Below are 13,289 nucleotides of genomic sequence, written 5' to 3' on the forward strand. Positions count from 1 at the left end.
TCTTTTCACTGCTCTGTTCTCGAAACTTAACTCATACAATGCCTTACAAAAAGTAGGGACTCAGCAAGTGGTGACCGGATCAGTGAATGAATGAATGAGAGTCTTGATGCACACTATATGGTTAACCTTACAGGGATCAGCATTATAGTCATCCATAAACAATTATTAAGTGTTCATTATTAAGTGGTTTAGTAGTGGAAGCATGCCAGAAAAGCTAAAGAAATATGACAATGAATTAACTGAAGAATTACTATTAAATCTGGATAAATGTGTTTATGCTTAAGGTGTAGAAATAAGCGTACTAAAATCCATTTTAGATGCTATTATATAAAATTTAGTTATATTTTACAACTAAATAAAAAAAATCTCCCCCGAAGGTATGCAGAAGGGGCAGAAAACACAGAGCGTAACGTTAGAGAGAGTGCAATGCATTAATAAGGATTTCCTTTCTTCTTCATTCTTTTGTCTGCCCCCTAGTGGAGTCCTTATGAGTAGAGACAACATAAAAAAGGCAGACTCTACAAATATCAGGAAAAACAAAAAGAACGGAACAGAGGGTAACAAAACACAAAGCACAAAGAGCTTGTTTTGGATTTTACAAATCAGTCACTCAAGAATAGAAAAGTTAACTTATGAATTCCTATTAAACGCTTTTGTCCAAAAGACAAAACTTTTGTGTCATTTTAGGTAGGTTCACCATCTCTTTGTGCACCTTTGGACTTTTGATCATTGCCTTTTAAGGAAAAGTCTGCATCTCCAGATTGCACCTAGGTAGTATATGGCTTTCTCAATATTTAAGAAGACAGATAATTTACCGGCTGCTAGTTTCTATGTTGACATGGTCTGGCCACTTTATTTTTGGTTTTCAGGTGTCTTAGGCATGAATAGCAAAAACAAAGTCATTTCCACAAAGAAGATTCCGGTAATTTATGGATTCCTTTCCACAGTACTCCCAAGTCAGGTAAAGTGGAACGGAGACGGAGACAGTGGTTCCGAGAGGCAGGCGTGGCCGGGTGACTCCTCTCAGAAAGAACGCTTATCTCCACAGGGATCTTCCTGTCTAGAAGGGGTGTGGGTTTTGTCTATGATCTCATCACCAGCAACGCCGACTCCTCTAAACTGGCTGCCCACGTTATACTAGAGTTTTGCACCGACATGTACAGTTCTTTAAATACAAAGATGACAGGCACTGCTACTGACTTACGTAAACAACCACTCACGTGACTCCCTCTCCCTTGTGACTGGTGACACACATTTGTAAGACAGTCGGCCAAGGTTATACAAACTGCACTCACTGAACAAAACATCAGCAAATGATCCCGTAAGTGGAAATACAAGTATTAGACATAGTTTCTGGCCTTCGGCGATCCAGTGGCTCCATTTCTTAACTTCTAGTACAATCAGAATGCATAATAAATAATGATTATTATAAGCAAAACGACTTTTAGAGAAGTGATTCTAGATTTTCTTCCATATTTAAGTACTTGATCATATAAAATTCTTCCTGTATCAGCAGGAATTCTATCTCCCAAACTGTTTAAAAATCAAATGAGAGAATCCATACAAAAAATGTTGATAAAGAGACTGAGATAAACAGTTTGCTTAATTACTAATTTTAACACCCTCTGTAGAGGCGTATGACAATTCTCACAGGTTCTAAAAGCAGTTGAGTTCCAGGGATTTATGGCTACACCTTAGATGTGTGCAGTGTAAGCTTAAAAAGCCCTCACCAGCTTCTTCACGGAGGGAACAGAATAGCCTCAATCAAGGGGGATGAAATGTTCAAAGGTTTATTTTAATAAGCACATGCTCAGGATACAAGAACACAGGACTTAACGTTTTCTGTCCTCAGAGGGATGTGAATGCTATGAAAGGCGGGAGGGATGAGGAGACAGTTGACATCCATCTTCCTCTGTTCATTTTCCTTTTCCCTTTGGACAAAACTGTCAGCCACAGGAAGTATCACAGAAGACAGAATAAAACTGCTATGATTGCAATGCTTTTCCCAATTTCTCTGACACTGCTCAGATCTCTATTGGAAAAGCAAGGAAAGGCCAATTCCAACCAAGGACCTCAAAAGATTTATTCCAATCATCAAGGTTTGTGTCACAAAGAAGGAAAGTAGGGAGAATTTCCCCCTCTATATACTTAGTTATGAATCCCTGAATTTGTATCTTTTGTCTGTTGTACTGCCAAATTATTTATAAAGGTCAAAGCAGCTCAAACAATTGACTTTCTTAAACTTTACTATATTTAGATGATGATATCACTAAGTTTTAAATACACTAACATCATGATATAATTCTTAAAGCATGCTTATACATCTAATTTAAAGGTTTGGAATCTATTCAAATTATTCATTAAATTGAGTAACAAAGGAACAAAACATTGAAGACGCAGCTGTTCCATTTGTATATCTGATTTGGAGCATGTAGTGTATTTATAGTTAAACAGAGCAAAATAGGTTATTCAAGACAATTGTTTCTACTCCCAAATAAAAGTATTTTAAAAACCAGTGTCATATCATTAGTAAAGACTTAAGTTTATACAAGCAACACTAACTTTTTGTGTGCTAAGAAATTAAATTTATAGTATTAACCACAATTATGAGGGGAGGTTGCTGCTTTCTTTTTTTGCTGATTTACTTAGCATCTTATCTCTCCATGTAGACTATAAGTGTTTTCAGGACAGAGACCCTCTCTGCTTGAATCACTCCTGTCCACCATACTCTTAGCACGTTAGATGAAATAACAAGTGCTGAATAAAAGTATTTATATTAAAAAGCTCTATTAAATTCATACCTGCAGGAGGTTAAAACATCAAATTGTACAGAAGAGTTTATAGGCAACACAACCCACCCTAGGCATCCTGTTCTACTCTAAAGAGATGCATGTCCTGGTTTTGGCTCATTTGGCGGTTACCCCCTACTGGTTACTGGTTATTCTTGGTTACCCCTACCCCTCACCCTCTCACCCCACCCCTACCTATTCTCTGTATTTCTCCGCGTGTGGGGAGAGGTGAATGTATTTCCTCTCTTCTGGCTTTAACTGCTGGTTCCTTGCAGTGGCTGCTGATTTCCTGGCCACAGGGCCCCCGGTGGTCGCTCAGCCATTGTCCCAGGGCTCACTAGTCTTGTGCCGTTTTTTAAAATTAGCATTTATCATTTCCTCCTCTGTCCCTCCAGCCCAAAGGATATAAGGATCCTAATCTAAATCCAGCCCACAGCACCCTAAGCAGTCCCTTAATTAAAGTCTGCATTTATTACCAGAACACTAAGAGACACCTCGTATTTCCAAATGCTATGCTTGCATGACTCGTCACCTCTAGATGTTAACTACTGACATCCTGCCTTAACAGTCGGCTCACTTTCCCCGACTGTCTCTTCCCTCCTTTCTCCCAGGGTAGCGAAACCACCAGTTCCAGTCCTGCAACCAGAAGGACTTCAAGCTGCATCCTTTAACTGCTGGTTTAGTCCATCAGTTACAGAGTGTAACTTTCTCAGGACAGTAGTTTTCATCCTATCCCTCCATGTCCTTCCACAGCCTAATTTTCATCTGCTGTGCATGTACTTTTATACTGTCAAGTTGGATAACATTTATTTTCTGTTCTCATACCACCTCTATTTTCTATGGGTTGTTTGTTTTCTTTTTTACTCTCTAAAGGTGGAGTATAAGAGCTTAAAATCAGTATCAATAAAGGGCATTTGCACTATCGTGACCATCAATATGTTGTCCCCTACAGTCCCAAGTAGAGGCCGGGATTACATTTGCTCCCCATCATTGCCCCCAGGTGCGCCTCGCTGGGGTCAAAGCCTAATGGATTCTGATTTTCACCTCACCAATGACCTTGACCAAATCTCCAGCTCTTCCCAAGCCTCCCATTGTAATTCCTATTTTGTGAATCCTCTCCCCTTTACTAGGTGTACTCTGCTGGGATGCTTGCCCGCCCCGCCCTTCCCCTTCCCCTTCACCAGGAATGGGTACTGACAGGTCTGTCTCTGGCTTTCATTCATTCATCTTCCACACTGCTTTCCCACGGTCGGTCTGCTACCCGCTACAGGCCGTGCTTTCCTCTGTCTTAGCTCACTCTTCCTTCTTACATCCACATCCTGAGAAAGAGTACATGGAAGGCGCAGTTTTAAAGGGCGCAGCATAACATAGTGGTTAATAATATTTTATAATTCATTTCTATTTGAAAGGATATCATTTTTAAAAAGTTAGTATTTAATGTGCTATTCTCTTAGAATAAAGGGAACAATATTTTAAAAGCCTTCTCAAACATTTTTGGGGGGTTGAGAGTTGCAATTAAAGGCCTTATCTGCCTGAGTCATGTACATCTAACAATCTTATTGTTCACCATTAATGCTACAATGATATTAATTCATGAAAACGGATTTCATGTTCAATTTCCCTTTTAAGTATTCAACTGTATATTTATTAAACAGAATTCATTCAAAATTTAAAATATTCTTCTTAGCATAAGGACATTTAAAATGACATCAACTGGTAACTATGTAACTGGGGAGGATATTTCAGTGGAAATAACGAGTAGCTATATTTAATTTATTCCTTCACTCCTCCACAAATATTTATTGGGCAACTACATGTGTCACTGTTCTAGCTGCTGGAGGAATAATTGTTCAAGATACCAAAGTTTGCCAACCTCAGCGAACTTAAATTCTAGTGGAGGAAAACTAAAACTAGTAAAGAAGCAAGACTGATTTTAGTATTCTACAACCCAAAGGATGTGGGAAATTGTTTTTACACTCTCATGAAATATATTTTAGTACATGAAGCCACCATTATTCTCAACACAGTCCCAATGGGCCGTGACAATGATCAAGCCCTTAGGATCAGATCCTGGGAGCGGCAGGCCTGAAAGAAAGGTCTGCAATCTCGTCCTCTCGAAGGATCTCCATCAGCTCCTAAGATGAGATGGGTAATCAATGTGCAGCTTCAACGTGCAATCACTGGGTGAGGCCATTACTTTAGTCCCTGGGTATCATCAAATGCCAATCTTGGCACACTCGTCTCCAGTCCAATATCCATAAAGAGAATAAACAAGACGGTGAAAAAAGAAGGAAAAAGAAAGAATGAATTACACTTCATTAAGTCTTTTTTTAAAAAAAAAATGTTCTGTATTTTGTAAAACAGCTAAGTTTATTCCTCTCCTATGTAAAAGAGCAGATGGAGCAAAGAAAGAGGTATTATAGAAGATGAAGAAAGGTATTTAGGAATCCAACAAATGTTTTATGATGATAACGATGATTAAGGCAAGTGACTAAAGGTAATAAAATAACTTGGCCTAAAAAATAAATATACAAAATACAATGATTTTTGTATATACACTACGAGACAGGTTTTCTGAGGAAACACGCCTTACATATAATGTGTGTTCAAGAAACATAACCACATGATGCTGGAAATTTATTTCTGCAATGGAAAATAATCAAACAAAAGGAGACATGCTAACGCTGGACATCCTGGAGAATCTTCCAGCCTCCCTTTCGAGCTAAATCTTTCTCCTGTTCTGCTGCCTACTTTTCTTATCCTTGGTTCCTCTTCTTTCTCTCTCTAACCATATCCTCTCTTCTATATTTCTCATTCCCCCTTTATTTCTTCTTACACGTTCTCAAAAGTGCACCAAAGAATTTGGGTTTGCTTTTTTCCCCCTAGTGTCCCATTTAATGTCTTTTTCTTAACTTAAAAAGCATTTCGTTTTATGTTTTCAAGCATTTTTCTACATTTGAGTGTGGGTCTGTCTTGACTTTTCTGTTTTCAGCAAAGCAGCCGCTATTAAAAAGAAATTGGGCCTTCATTCTTGATGCAGAAAACAGAAAATGGTCTTGGATCATTTGGACATTAACCCGTGGAAGCGAAGACTAGTTCTTTAAAAACTTTCAACCACAATAATATCAATCATCATCATCATCATCATCATCACAGACACTTACTGAGCACTCATTAAGTACCATGCACTGTTCTAAGCACTTTATACATTAACATTGTTCTCACACAGCCCTACAGGTAGGCACTGTAATTATTCCGATTTATAGGTGAGAAAATGGGTCACAGAGAGATTAAGTGACTTGGTCATACCGGAAGTAATAAAAACAGGATTTGAACCAATACAGTCCAGCCACAGAAACCAGTTCCCTTCACCACTTAACATGATACTGTCTATGACAGGGGTGGCCAACGTTTTTGTAAAGAACCAAATAGAAAATATTTTAGGCCTTGCGGGCTACACATGGTCTCTGCTTCGTAGTTCTTCTTCTTTTTCAACATTTTTTTTAAAATGTAAACAATCTTTTGAGACATAATCAGGCCTACAGGCTGTAGTTCGTTGACCGCGAGGCTATGATTCTTATTATTTAACATGAGCCTGTCCACTATTTTTCGTTTAGACAAACTGATAGAGAAATAAAAGCGAAAGATTCTAGGTGAGCGTAGAAGCCACAGTTCATGACTCTCCAAGGGCGTTCAGTCATGGGTTGCAGTGAACGTGAAGAAAATACAAACATCGAACTAAAGAACTGTAGGTGGTTTGTGGACACACATGGACACATAGCTTATAGATAGGAACCAGGTGCAACGATCACGACTGGGAATTAATAAAAAACAAAAATTTAAGTGAACTTCAACAAGCTAGTATTTCACAAGCTGAAAATTTTAGATATTCATTACTTTATCTGTTAGACAGAAATACTATTGTAATCTGCTCACTGATGTGTAAGAACAGTATCTTCATGTGATTAAAGAACTGCTTTATTTTTCAATGTCCCTCATAAATTCGAATTCATTTGTCGCATTATCAAAATATTATCTTCCATGTCAGAAACTCAAGAAGAGTAGCTAGTTCACTACTAGCTCAAGACCCCTGTGGAATTTGAAAATCATAAGAATATGAACTTCATCAATCTCTCCTGGTCCCTGGCAAGGCTCCACTCACATAAAATATTAACACGTCATCACCACCTACCAGCCGAAGTTTTGCAATAAGCTTTTGTAGGCTCCACATATTTTACCACAACTTAATTTTCTTTAAAAGTCAAAAGCTCTATTTCAACAACACTGTAATCATTTTGTTAAGCCCTATCACGAGGTAGGAAGTGAAGCACTTTTATTTTGGCTTCTGATTCTATCAAGTCAAACAGCTCAATCTATAAATCCCAACTCTAAGACAACTTTAGAGGTAAACATTTAGACAAAATCGGGTTCAGAGTATATACCATTCATTATTTTTGCCATTTTGGTGGGGCAAAATGGAAATCGAGAAAGACGCACTTCTACTTTCTTTCCTATCAACTTTGGACCATCTGTTTAAAATACCTCCAGCTATTTTAGGCATTTAGGAAATGGGTTACTTATAAAAACAAAAACAGAGGCCTGCTCTTTAAGATCACCCTGTTATCAAACACACAGGCATGGCTTACACACGAAGGAGTCCAGCGTGCGTTACTCGCCAAGCCTGCAATTAATTGCAGGAGATTTTAAAAACACTATGGAGCAACTCAGGACATTATTTCATTCTTTCTTATTGTTTCTTAGCAATCGCTAAATACGCAAAAATAAAACCACTGGAGAAGGTAATTTTTATAAGCAGTTAAAACTATTTCCTGGAACACTAGCTCTTTACCCCCAACTTGGGTGTCCTTAAGAATCTGCGCATTTCTTCTATTGAGAAAAACTGCTTACTTAATAGTTAATTTTTACCTGAAGTACTTCTAAATGCAGAAACGCGTGTATTTAGCCTTCCACTTCCTTTGGCAGCAGCGGCAAGTCAGAAATAATCTTAATGAATACTCAGATAATTCTCTCTTTTACACAGTACAAAGGTTACCTTTCAAAGAGATCGGTCAGAATGAATGTTTTCCCTGTGCAGCTCCCCCTCTCCTCTGCCTTCTCGTCTGTGTTTGGAAACAACTGTGCTGCTCCTAGGAAAAGTTCTTTAGGAGCCAGTGTACTTTGTCCCTGCTGGGTCAGGTAAGGGGTTAAGTTTCATTTACAGAGCAGGCCTTTCTGGTTAGCGGCAGGCTAAGAGGAAGGAAGAGCTTAGCTAAGCAGCATTCACTTCTTTTATCACATTCCCACCCCTTCAACTGCTTTTCCTCCACCCTTTCTCTTCTCTTTCAAGGCGTACCTGGATTTGCAGTTCAATACTTAGGATCCCACCCGCCCCGCCCCGCCCTGCCCCGCCAACTACCCTCACACGGGAGACAGGAATTGTGCTGCTGCAGCTCTTTAATTCCTCTTCCCCTAGAATAGAGATATTTAAACCCTTACTTGAAATTTTATCTTTTAGCAAATAAATCATTGAATAAATAAATATGATCTTTTAATAAGGACATTCATTAAGCACTATGCTGCAGGCCCCTAGCTGCCCACCGAAGTCTGCTGTTCTGTTCTTCCACAGCGAACACACTGTGACCTGGTACAGGGCCATCCAACTAGAAGTTACACTTCCCAGCCTCCGCATGTGGCCAAGTGACTTAATTCCCCGCCCCCCCCGCCCCCCCCGCCGCCCCGTGGACAATGAGCGGCAGGGATGGGGGCCATTTCTGGGTTTAGGTCTAAAGATACTGGGCGTGATGCCCCTCTGTACTCTTTTCCTCCCCTGAAGGTGGGACAAAGAAGTGCCCATGACTTTGTTTTGAATGTAGATGGCTCTGCCATGTAGGGGGTGTGAAGTGACGAGCTAGAAGGAACCTGGCTCCCTGAATTTCTGCAGGGAAGTTGACTGCCTTGCAAGCCTGGAATGTAGACCTTGTTTCATGAACAAACCATAAAGCCGTATCCCCTTCACTTCGCTGTATTTTGGAGTTTCCTTGTTCCGGCATCACAGGCTTCAGCATAATTGGTACAGGATGGAGCACCGTTCTGAGCGCTTTACGTTGAATTATCCCATTAATGAGCCTCTGAGAAAAGTACTGCTATTATTCCCACTTTTCCCATGAAGAAACATAGATTTGGAGAGTTGACTGATTCTTCCAAGGACAGTTCAGTGATCAACAGCATATCTGGATGATGCAAAGTTCAAATGTCTAACCTCCTAAACTACAGTGCTTTTTCAAAAGAAACCCACTAATCACCTTGCAGTTGTGTGACCTCACCCAGACAGAGAATGCTCTTCTGTGTTACCTCTCAAATATCTACAGCAGAAATGCTATGAGTTCAAAATTAAGGGATATACATTATATTTGTCTTGTTCCTAAATAACCTTAATCTACTGTTTGTTGAAGATCTAAAATTTGTATAAAATCCCCAAACTTAGAAGGAATCAGACAGCGGACCAAGTTAAAACAGTCTTCTGGTTAAATTTTTTACTCTCTTTCCAAAATTCCATTATGTGACACACAAAGCCGAGGTCTGCCCCTCAACTGAGCGCTTTAAGACGCAGGATTAATTCAAAACGAATTCATTTTGGCTGTGTTTCATATCGTGTTTATGAAAGGGCTCAGGAAACACTTACACAACCTTGGGCTTTCCTTTCAGTAATATGAGCCACACACCTTTACTCCTCCCAAACTTTTAAAACTCAAACCAGGAGGCTTGCCTGGATGTACACACCGGAGGGTTTGGCAGGGTGAAGGGAGGATGGCGACTGAAAAGATGGCCTTCTTTTGTCTTTACATCTCACCCCTTAAAAAAATCATTTTGCTTAAGAATCCATTTACTTTTCTGGAAAGCTCTTATAATGAAGTCCAGAGTCCATTTACTTATTCGTTCAACCAACATGTACCGAAAACTTATTGTTTATTGAGTACTGTGCCAGACACTGAACAGAGACTAGTACGCATGAGTAGAGCTAGATGAGGGTAAAGCAGTAACTTTCACCTAACGGTAATGGTTTGTATCCTCACTTAAGCATGAGTAAAAATTCCGGAATTAATGGTCTTATTCTTTAATAATTGCAAAATGCATAGACTGCAAGAAAGGAAAGCCTTTCCCTTTCTGTCTTTACCCGTCACACAGCCCTCCATCAGGGAGGGGCTTCCAGCATCAGCTACTAAACTCACCACTGTGTCTAGCAGGGAGCCTCTCTCCTTCCAATCCTTTCATAAGGTCTGAAAATACATTTAAAATTCATGCGTAGCTGTCTGCTTCCCAACATCATCGCCAACTTCACTAGGTATTAATTAACAGGAGATGAGTGAACAACATGAATTCTTTGCCAGCATAAGCAAGTATTTCATTGTTTAGTCTCCTCATTCTATGCTTGGTTACAAAGACCGAGAAAGAAAAAGGCACTTACTCCATAGGGTAAATCATTTCTATAAAAATAAAAGCTCGCCTTACATTTGATTGCCAACTATGGAAAGACGAAGCTGTGAAAATACCACCTCTGTGAGTATACTGTGAGTGATTTTAGATGGATCTCCTAGGTAGTCAGGTGTGTCTCCAGTAGCAGCATTCCGAAAATGCTCAGGTCCTGCTCTGGGAGTGGACTACATGGCTTCTCTGCAGGTGGCCCATTGCCTGCACTCGGGGCGCTTCTGCCCACGTGCCTCTCCTTATGCCTCACAAAAATGTGGTCTGATTTCTGGCTGAGCCTTGGCTTTTCAAGGAACAGCTGAAAACTTCCAAATATGACTACATTCAAATACTGCTTCAGGTCTTAATAAAACACTATTAGAACTCTATTTTCATGTGTGCCTAAATTCCTCCAGGTAGTGATTTACATTTTTAGCGAGAGGCACTATTTTGTGGATGGCATTGTTTGCAGAGAGCATCACTGTAACACTGACCAACGCTTACTAGATGAACGTGAAGACCGCAGAGCTCAGTCAGATCAGCCCAGCCTCAGTGACCTTACAGTCCCCACAAGACTAGAAGTATACACGGAATAACTCTTAGCATCACAGAAAGTAGTGAGTGGCACACACGATCTCAACAAAGCCCTGTAAGCATTCAGGAGGGAGAACTGACCCTTAGGGTTGGGAGAAGGGGCCCAGCTGGAAAAGAAAATACAAACGTGGGTGGACCAAAAGAAGTCAGCAGCCCCATGTGCCCAGCTGTGACTGTGCCCGCCCTGTGCCAGCTGTAGTCCTAGATCCCCAAAGCCTTTCGACAGAGTGAAGCCAAGGAGACAGCGGGAGCAATACATGGAGATGGCAAAGTGCCAAGTAGACAGGAGGTGTTTCCGTGAAGCAGGAGCCCAGAGCGTGTGTCAGACCGTGAAGGAAAACAGGATAGGAAATTACGGTTAGGGCCGAGAAGGGGAAGACCTGGAGTGGAAAACCAAGGAGTTGGGCCTTTCCTGAGTAAGTAACAGGGGCCTACTGGAAGTCCTTTAGCGGGAGTCACATAAGAGCCACACTTAACAGGAGAGTACCCCGCAGGGTCTGGAGGAGACTGAGGCTCTGTGCAGGGAGACCGGCGAGAAGGCAGTGGGCAAAGCGCCTCTGACTGCAGGTGTGGCTGTGAGGCCGCGCAAGCAAGACAGAGCAGTGGGCTGCAGGAAGGCGGAAAGACCTGGTGATAGGATGCTCCTTTTCAGGTGGAAGCTCACTCCAATAGCAACCTTTGTACGCTCCCCCTTCACCTTCACCAGGCTATTTCGTGCCCAGCTCCTTAAATCTTTCCTTCAACGTCGCTTCTTCAACAGCCACTTGCATACCAACTCACTCTCCCATGGGTCATTAGTCTTCATAAGAACAAATTCCTAACTGTGCATTTCCAAAGCAGTGACTCACTTGCTTACCAGGTCCTTACTGTGGCAGAGACTACCACTTGCTCCCTTAAAATACTTATTTCACCATTTTCTATTGTAGAGGTCAGCAAACTTCTGTCTGCAAAGGGCCAGAGAGTAACTACTTTAGGCTTTGAAGGCAATGTGGTCTTTCTCGCAGCTACTCAACTCTTCCACTGTAATGTGAAAGCAGCCACAGACAATTTATCGACGAATGGGCGCGGCCGTGTTCAAATACAGTTTTATTTACAATGACAGGTAGCTTGGCTGACTGACACTTAGATCATTGTTTGCTGACTCCCGTTCTATAGAAACAGAAGCTTTTGCAGGGTATCTGGCTTACTAATGATGACATGTTCCAGTCTCCCATACAGCTAGCTGTGGTCATGTGATTCTGTTCTAAGAGGATGTCAGTGAAAATGACCTGTACAAATTCTAGATCATCCCCCTCCTCTTGGCTGAAAAGAGATTATGATGAATCATCTTTGACTGTGATGATGGGGCAACATCCTTGGGATGGCAGAGAAACAAGATGGAGGAAATTTGTCTAGTAAGGTCCCATCCTAGTCCTGGGCCAGTATGGACCATTTGGACCGTTGTGAGACAGAAAAAGAAAGAAAGAAAAAAGACCCCAAACCTTTTAACTTAGGTCAATATATTCTGGGTCATCTTTTTATAAAGTTTTGCATTTTCAAGTTTAGCTTGGTACACGAGGCTGTATTCAGAAGAGGAAAAGCCTGTTGTAGGGCTATTGAATGATCGATGATCAATCACAAACCCAGTGTGGTCGGATGACTCGGCACAAATCTATCATCATCACAGGAACTGATATCTAGTGAAAGCTTATTTCTGTGCCATGTACTTATGAAAATATAAGCTCTCACTTATCTTGAAAGCAATTATTATTATGATCATTTTTTACAGATGAGGTTCAGAGAGATTATAACAACCAAAGTCATACTGTTCCTAAGTGGCTGCAAAGATATATAAACTCAGGGACACGAGACTCCCAAGCACGTTCTTTTCCCCAAATCAGCTCCCTCAGGTCAAGGACAAGCCACAATAGTCGATTCTAGGATGACATTTAAAGATGGCTCTGTGACTCCAGGTTTCAATTTTCAAACTGAAAAGCACCACTAAGATCCACTGATTGACGGCTCCATTTGGTTTAATTACTACTGCCCTCTAAAAGCCAAGTAAACCAAAATGACACAAGGTTAAATGACTTACCCAGATTCCTTTGAAAGGCTTTGAGAATGCCGGAATGTGGATTTCATGAGACAGCCACAGGGACTGCCAACTAGGCCCCAGCTTTGCCACCACCTCCTCCTCCACTGCCCGTTAGAAGTTAACTGCCTGGACACCTGCTACCCTAGGCTGAACAGAGGCTACAAAACAGTTTCAAAATACTCCAGCAGAGGGGAAGAGCATCTCTTCTCTCCAGGAAAGGGTGAGCAAGGCCACCGACATTTGCCGTTGACCCTAGGCTGTCTGTCAGTCAGGTGTAGCATCCATCTCTGCTGGGGGTTTGGCACCCATCATGGGAACCATCTGGCTCCGTTTCCCAGACCTGCTTGGCCTTTTTCTGTTCTGTACAG

The 13,289-nt window shown here is 41.1% G+C and overlaps 1 protein-coding gene across 7 annotated transcripts in view; it reads right to left on the minus strand.

The window, feature by feature from the left end:
* Nucleotides 1-13,289, minus strand: part of GAB1 (GRB2 associated binding protein 1) — a 71,470-nt gene that overhangs the window by 54,080 nt on the left and 4,101 nt on the right. For 4 of the 7 annotated variants that reach the window (XM_023530246.1, XM_023530244.1, XM_023530245.1 and 1 more), the window contains exon 1: nt 3,988-4,023. The exons of 2 other annotated variants lie outside the window; for them this stretch is intronic. In XM_023530246.1, the coding sequence (XP_023386014.1) occupies nt 3,988-4,008 (21 nt within the window). In that variant the 5' untranslated portion in view covers nt 4,009-4,023. Of the gene's footprint in view, nt 1-3,987; nt 4,024-7,842; nt 7,959-13,289 lie in introns of those variants that run through there. One more of the 7 variants, XM_023530247.1, reaches the window with a different exon arrangement.

This window comes from Pteropus vampyrus, unplaced genomic scaffold (assembly GCF_000151845.1).
Source record: "Pteropus vampyrus isolate Shadow unplaced genomic scaffold, Pvam_2.0 Scaffold47, whole genome shotgun sequence".
NCBI lineage: Eukaryota > Metazoa > Chordata > Mammalia > Chiroptera > Pteropodidae > Pteropus > Pteropus vampyrus.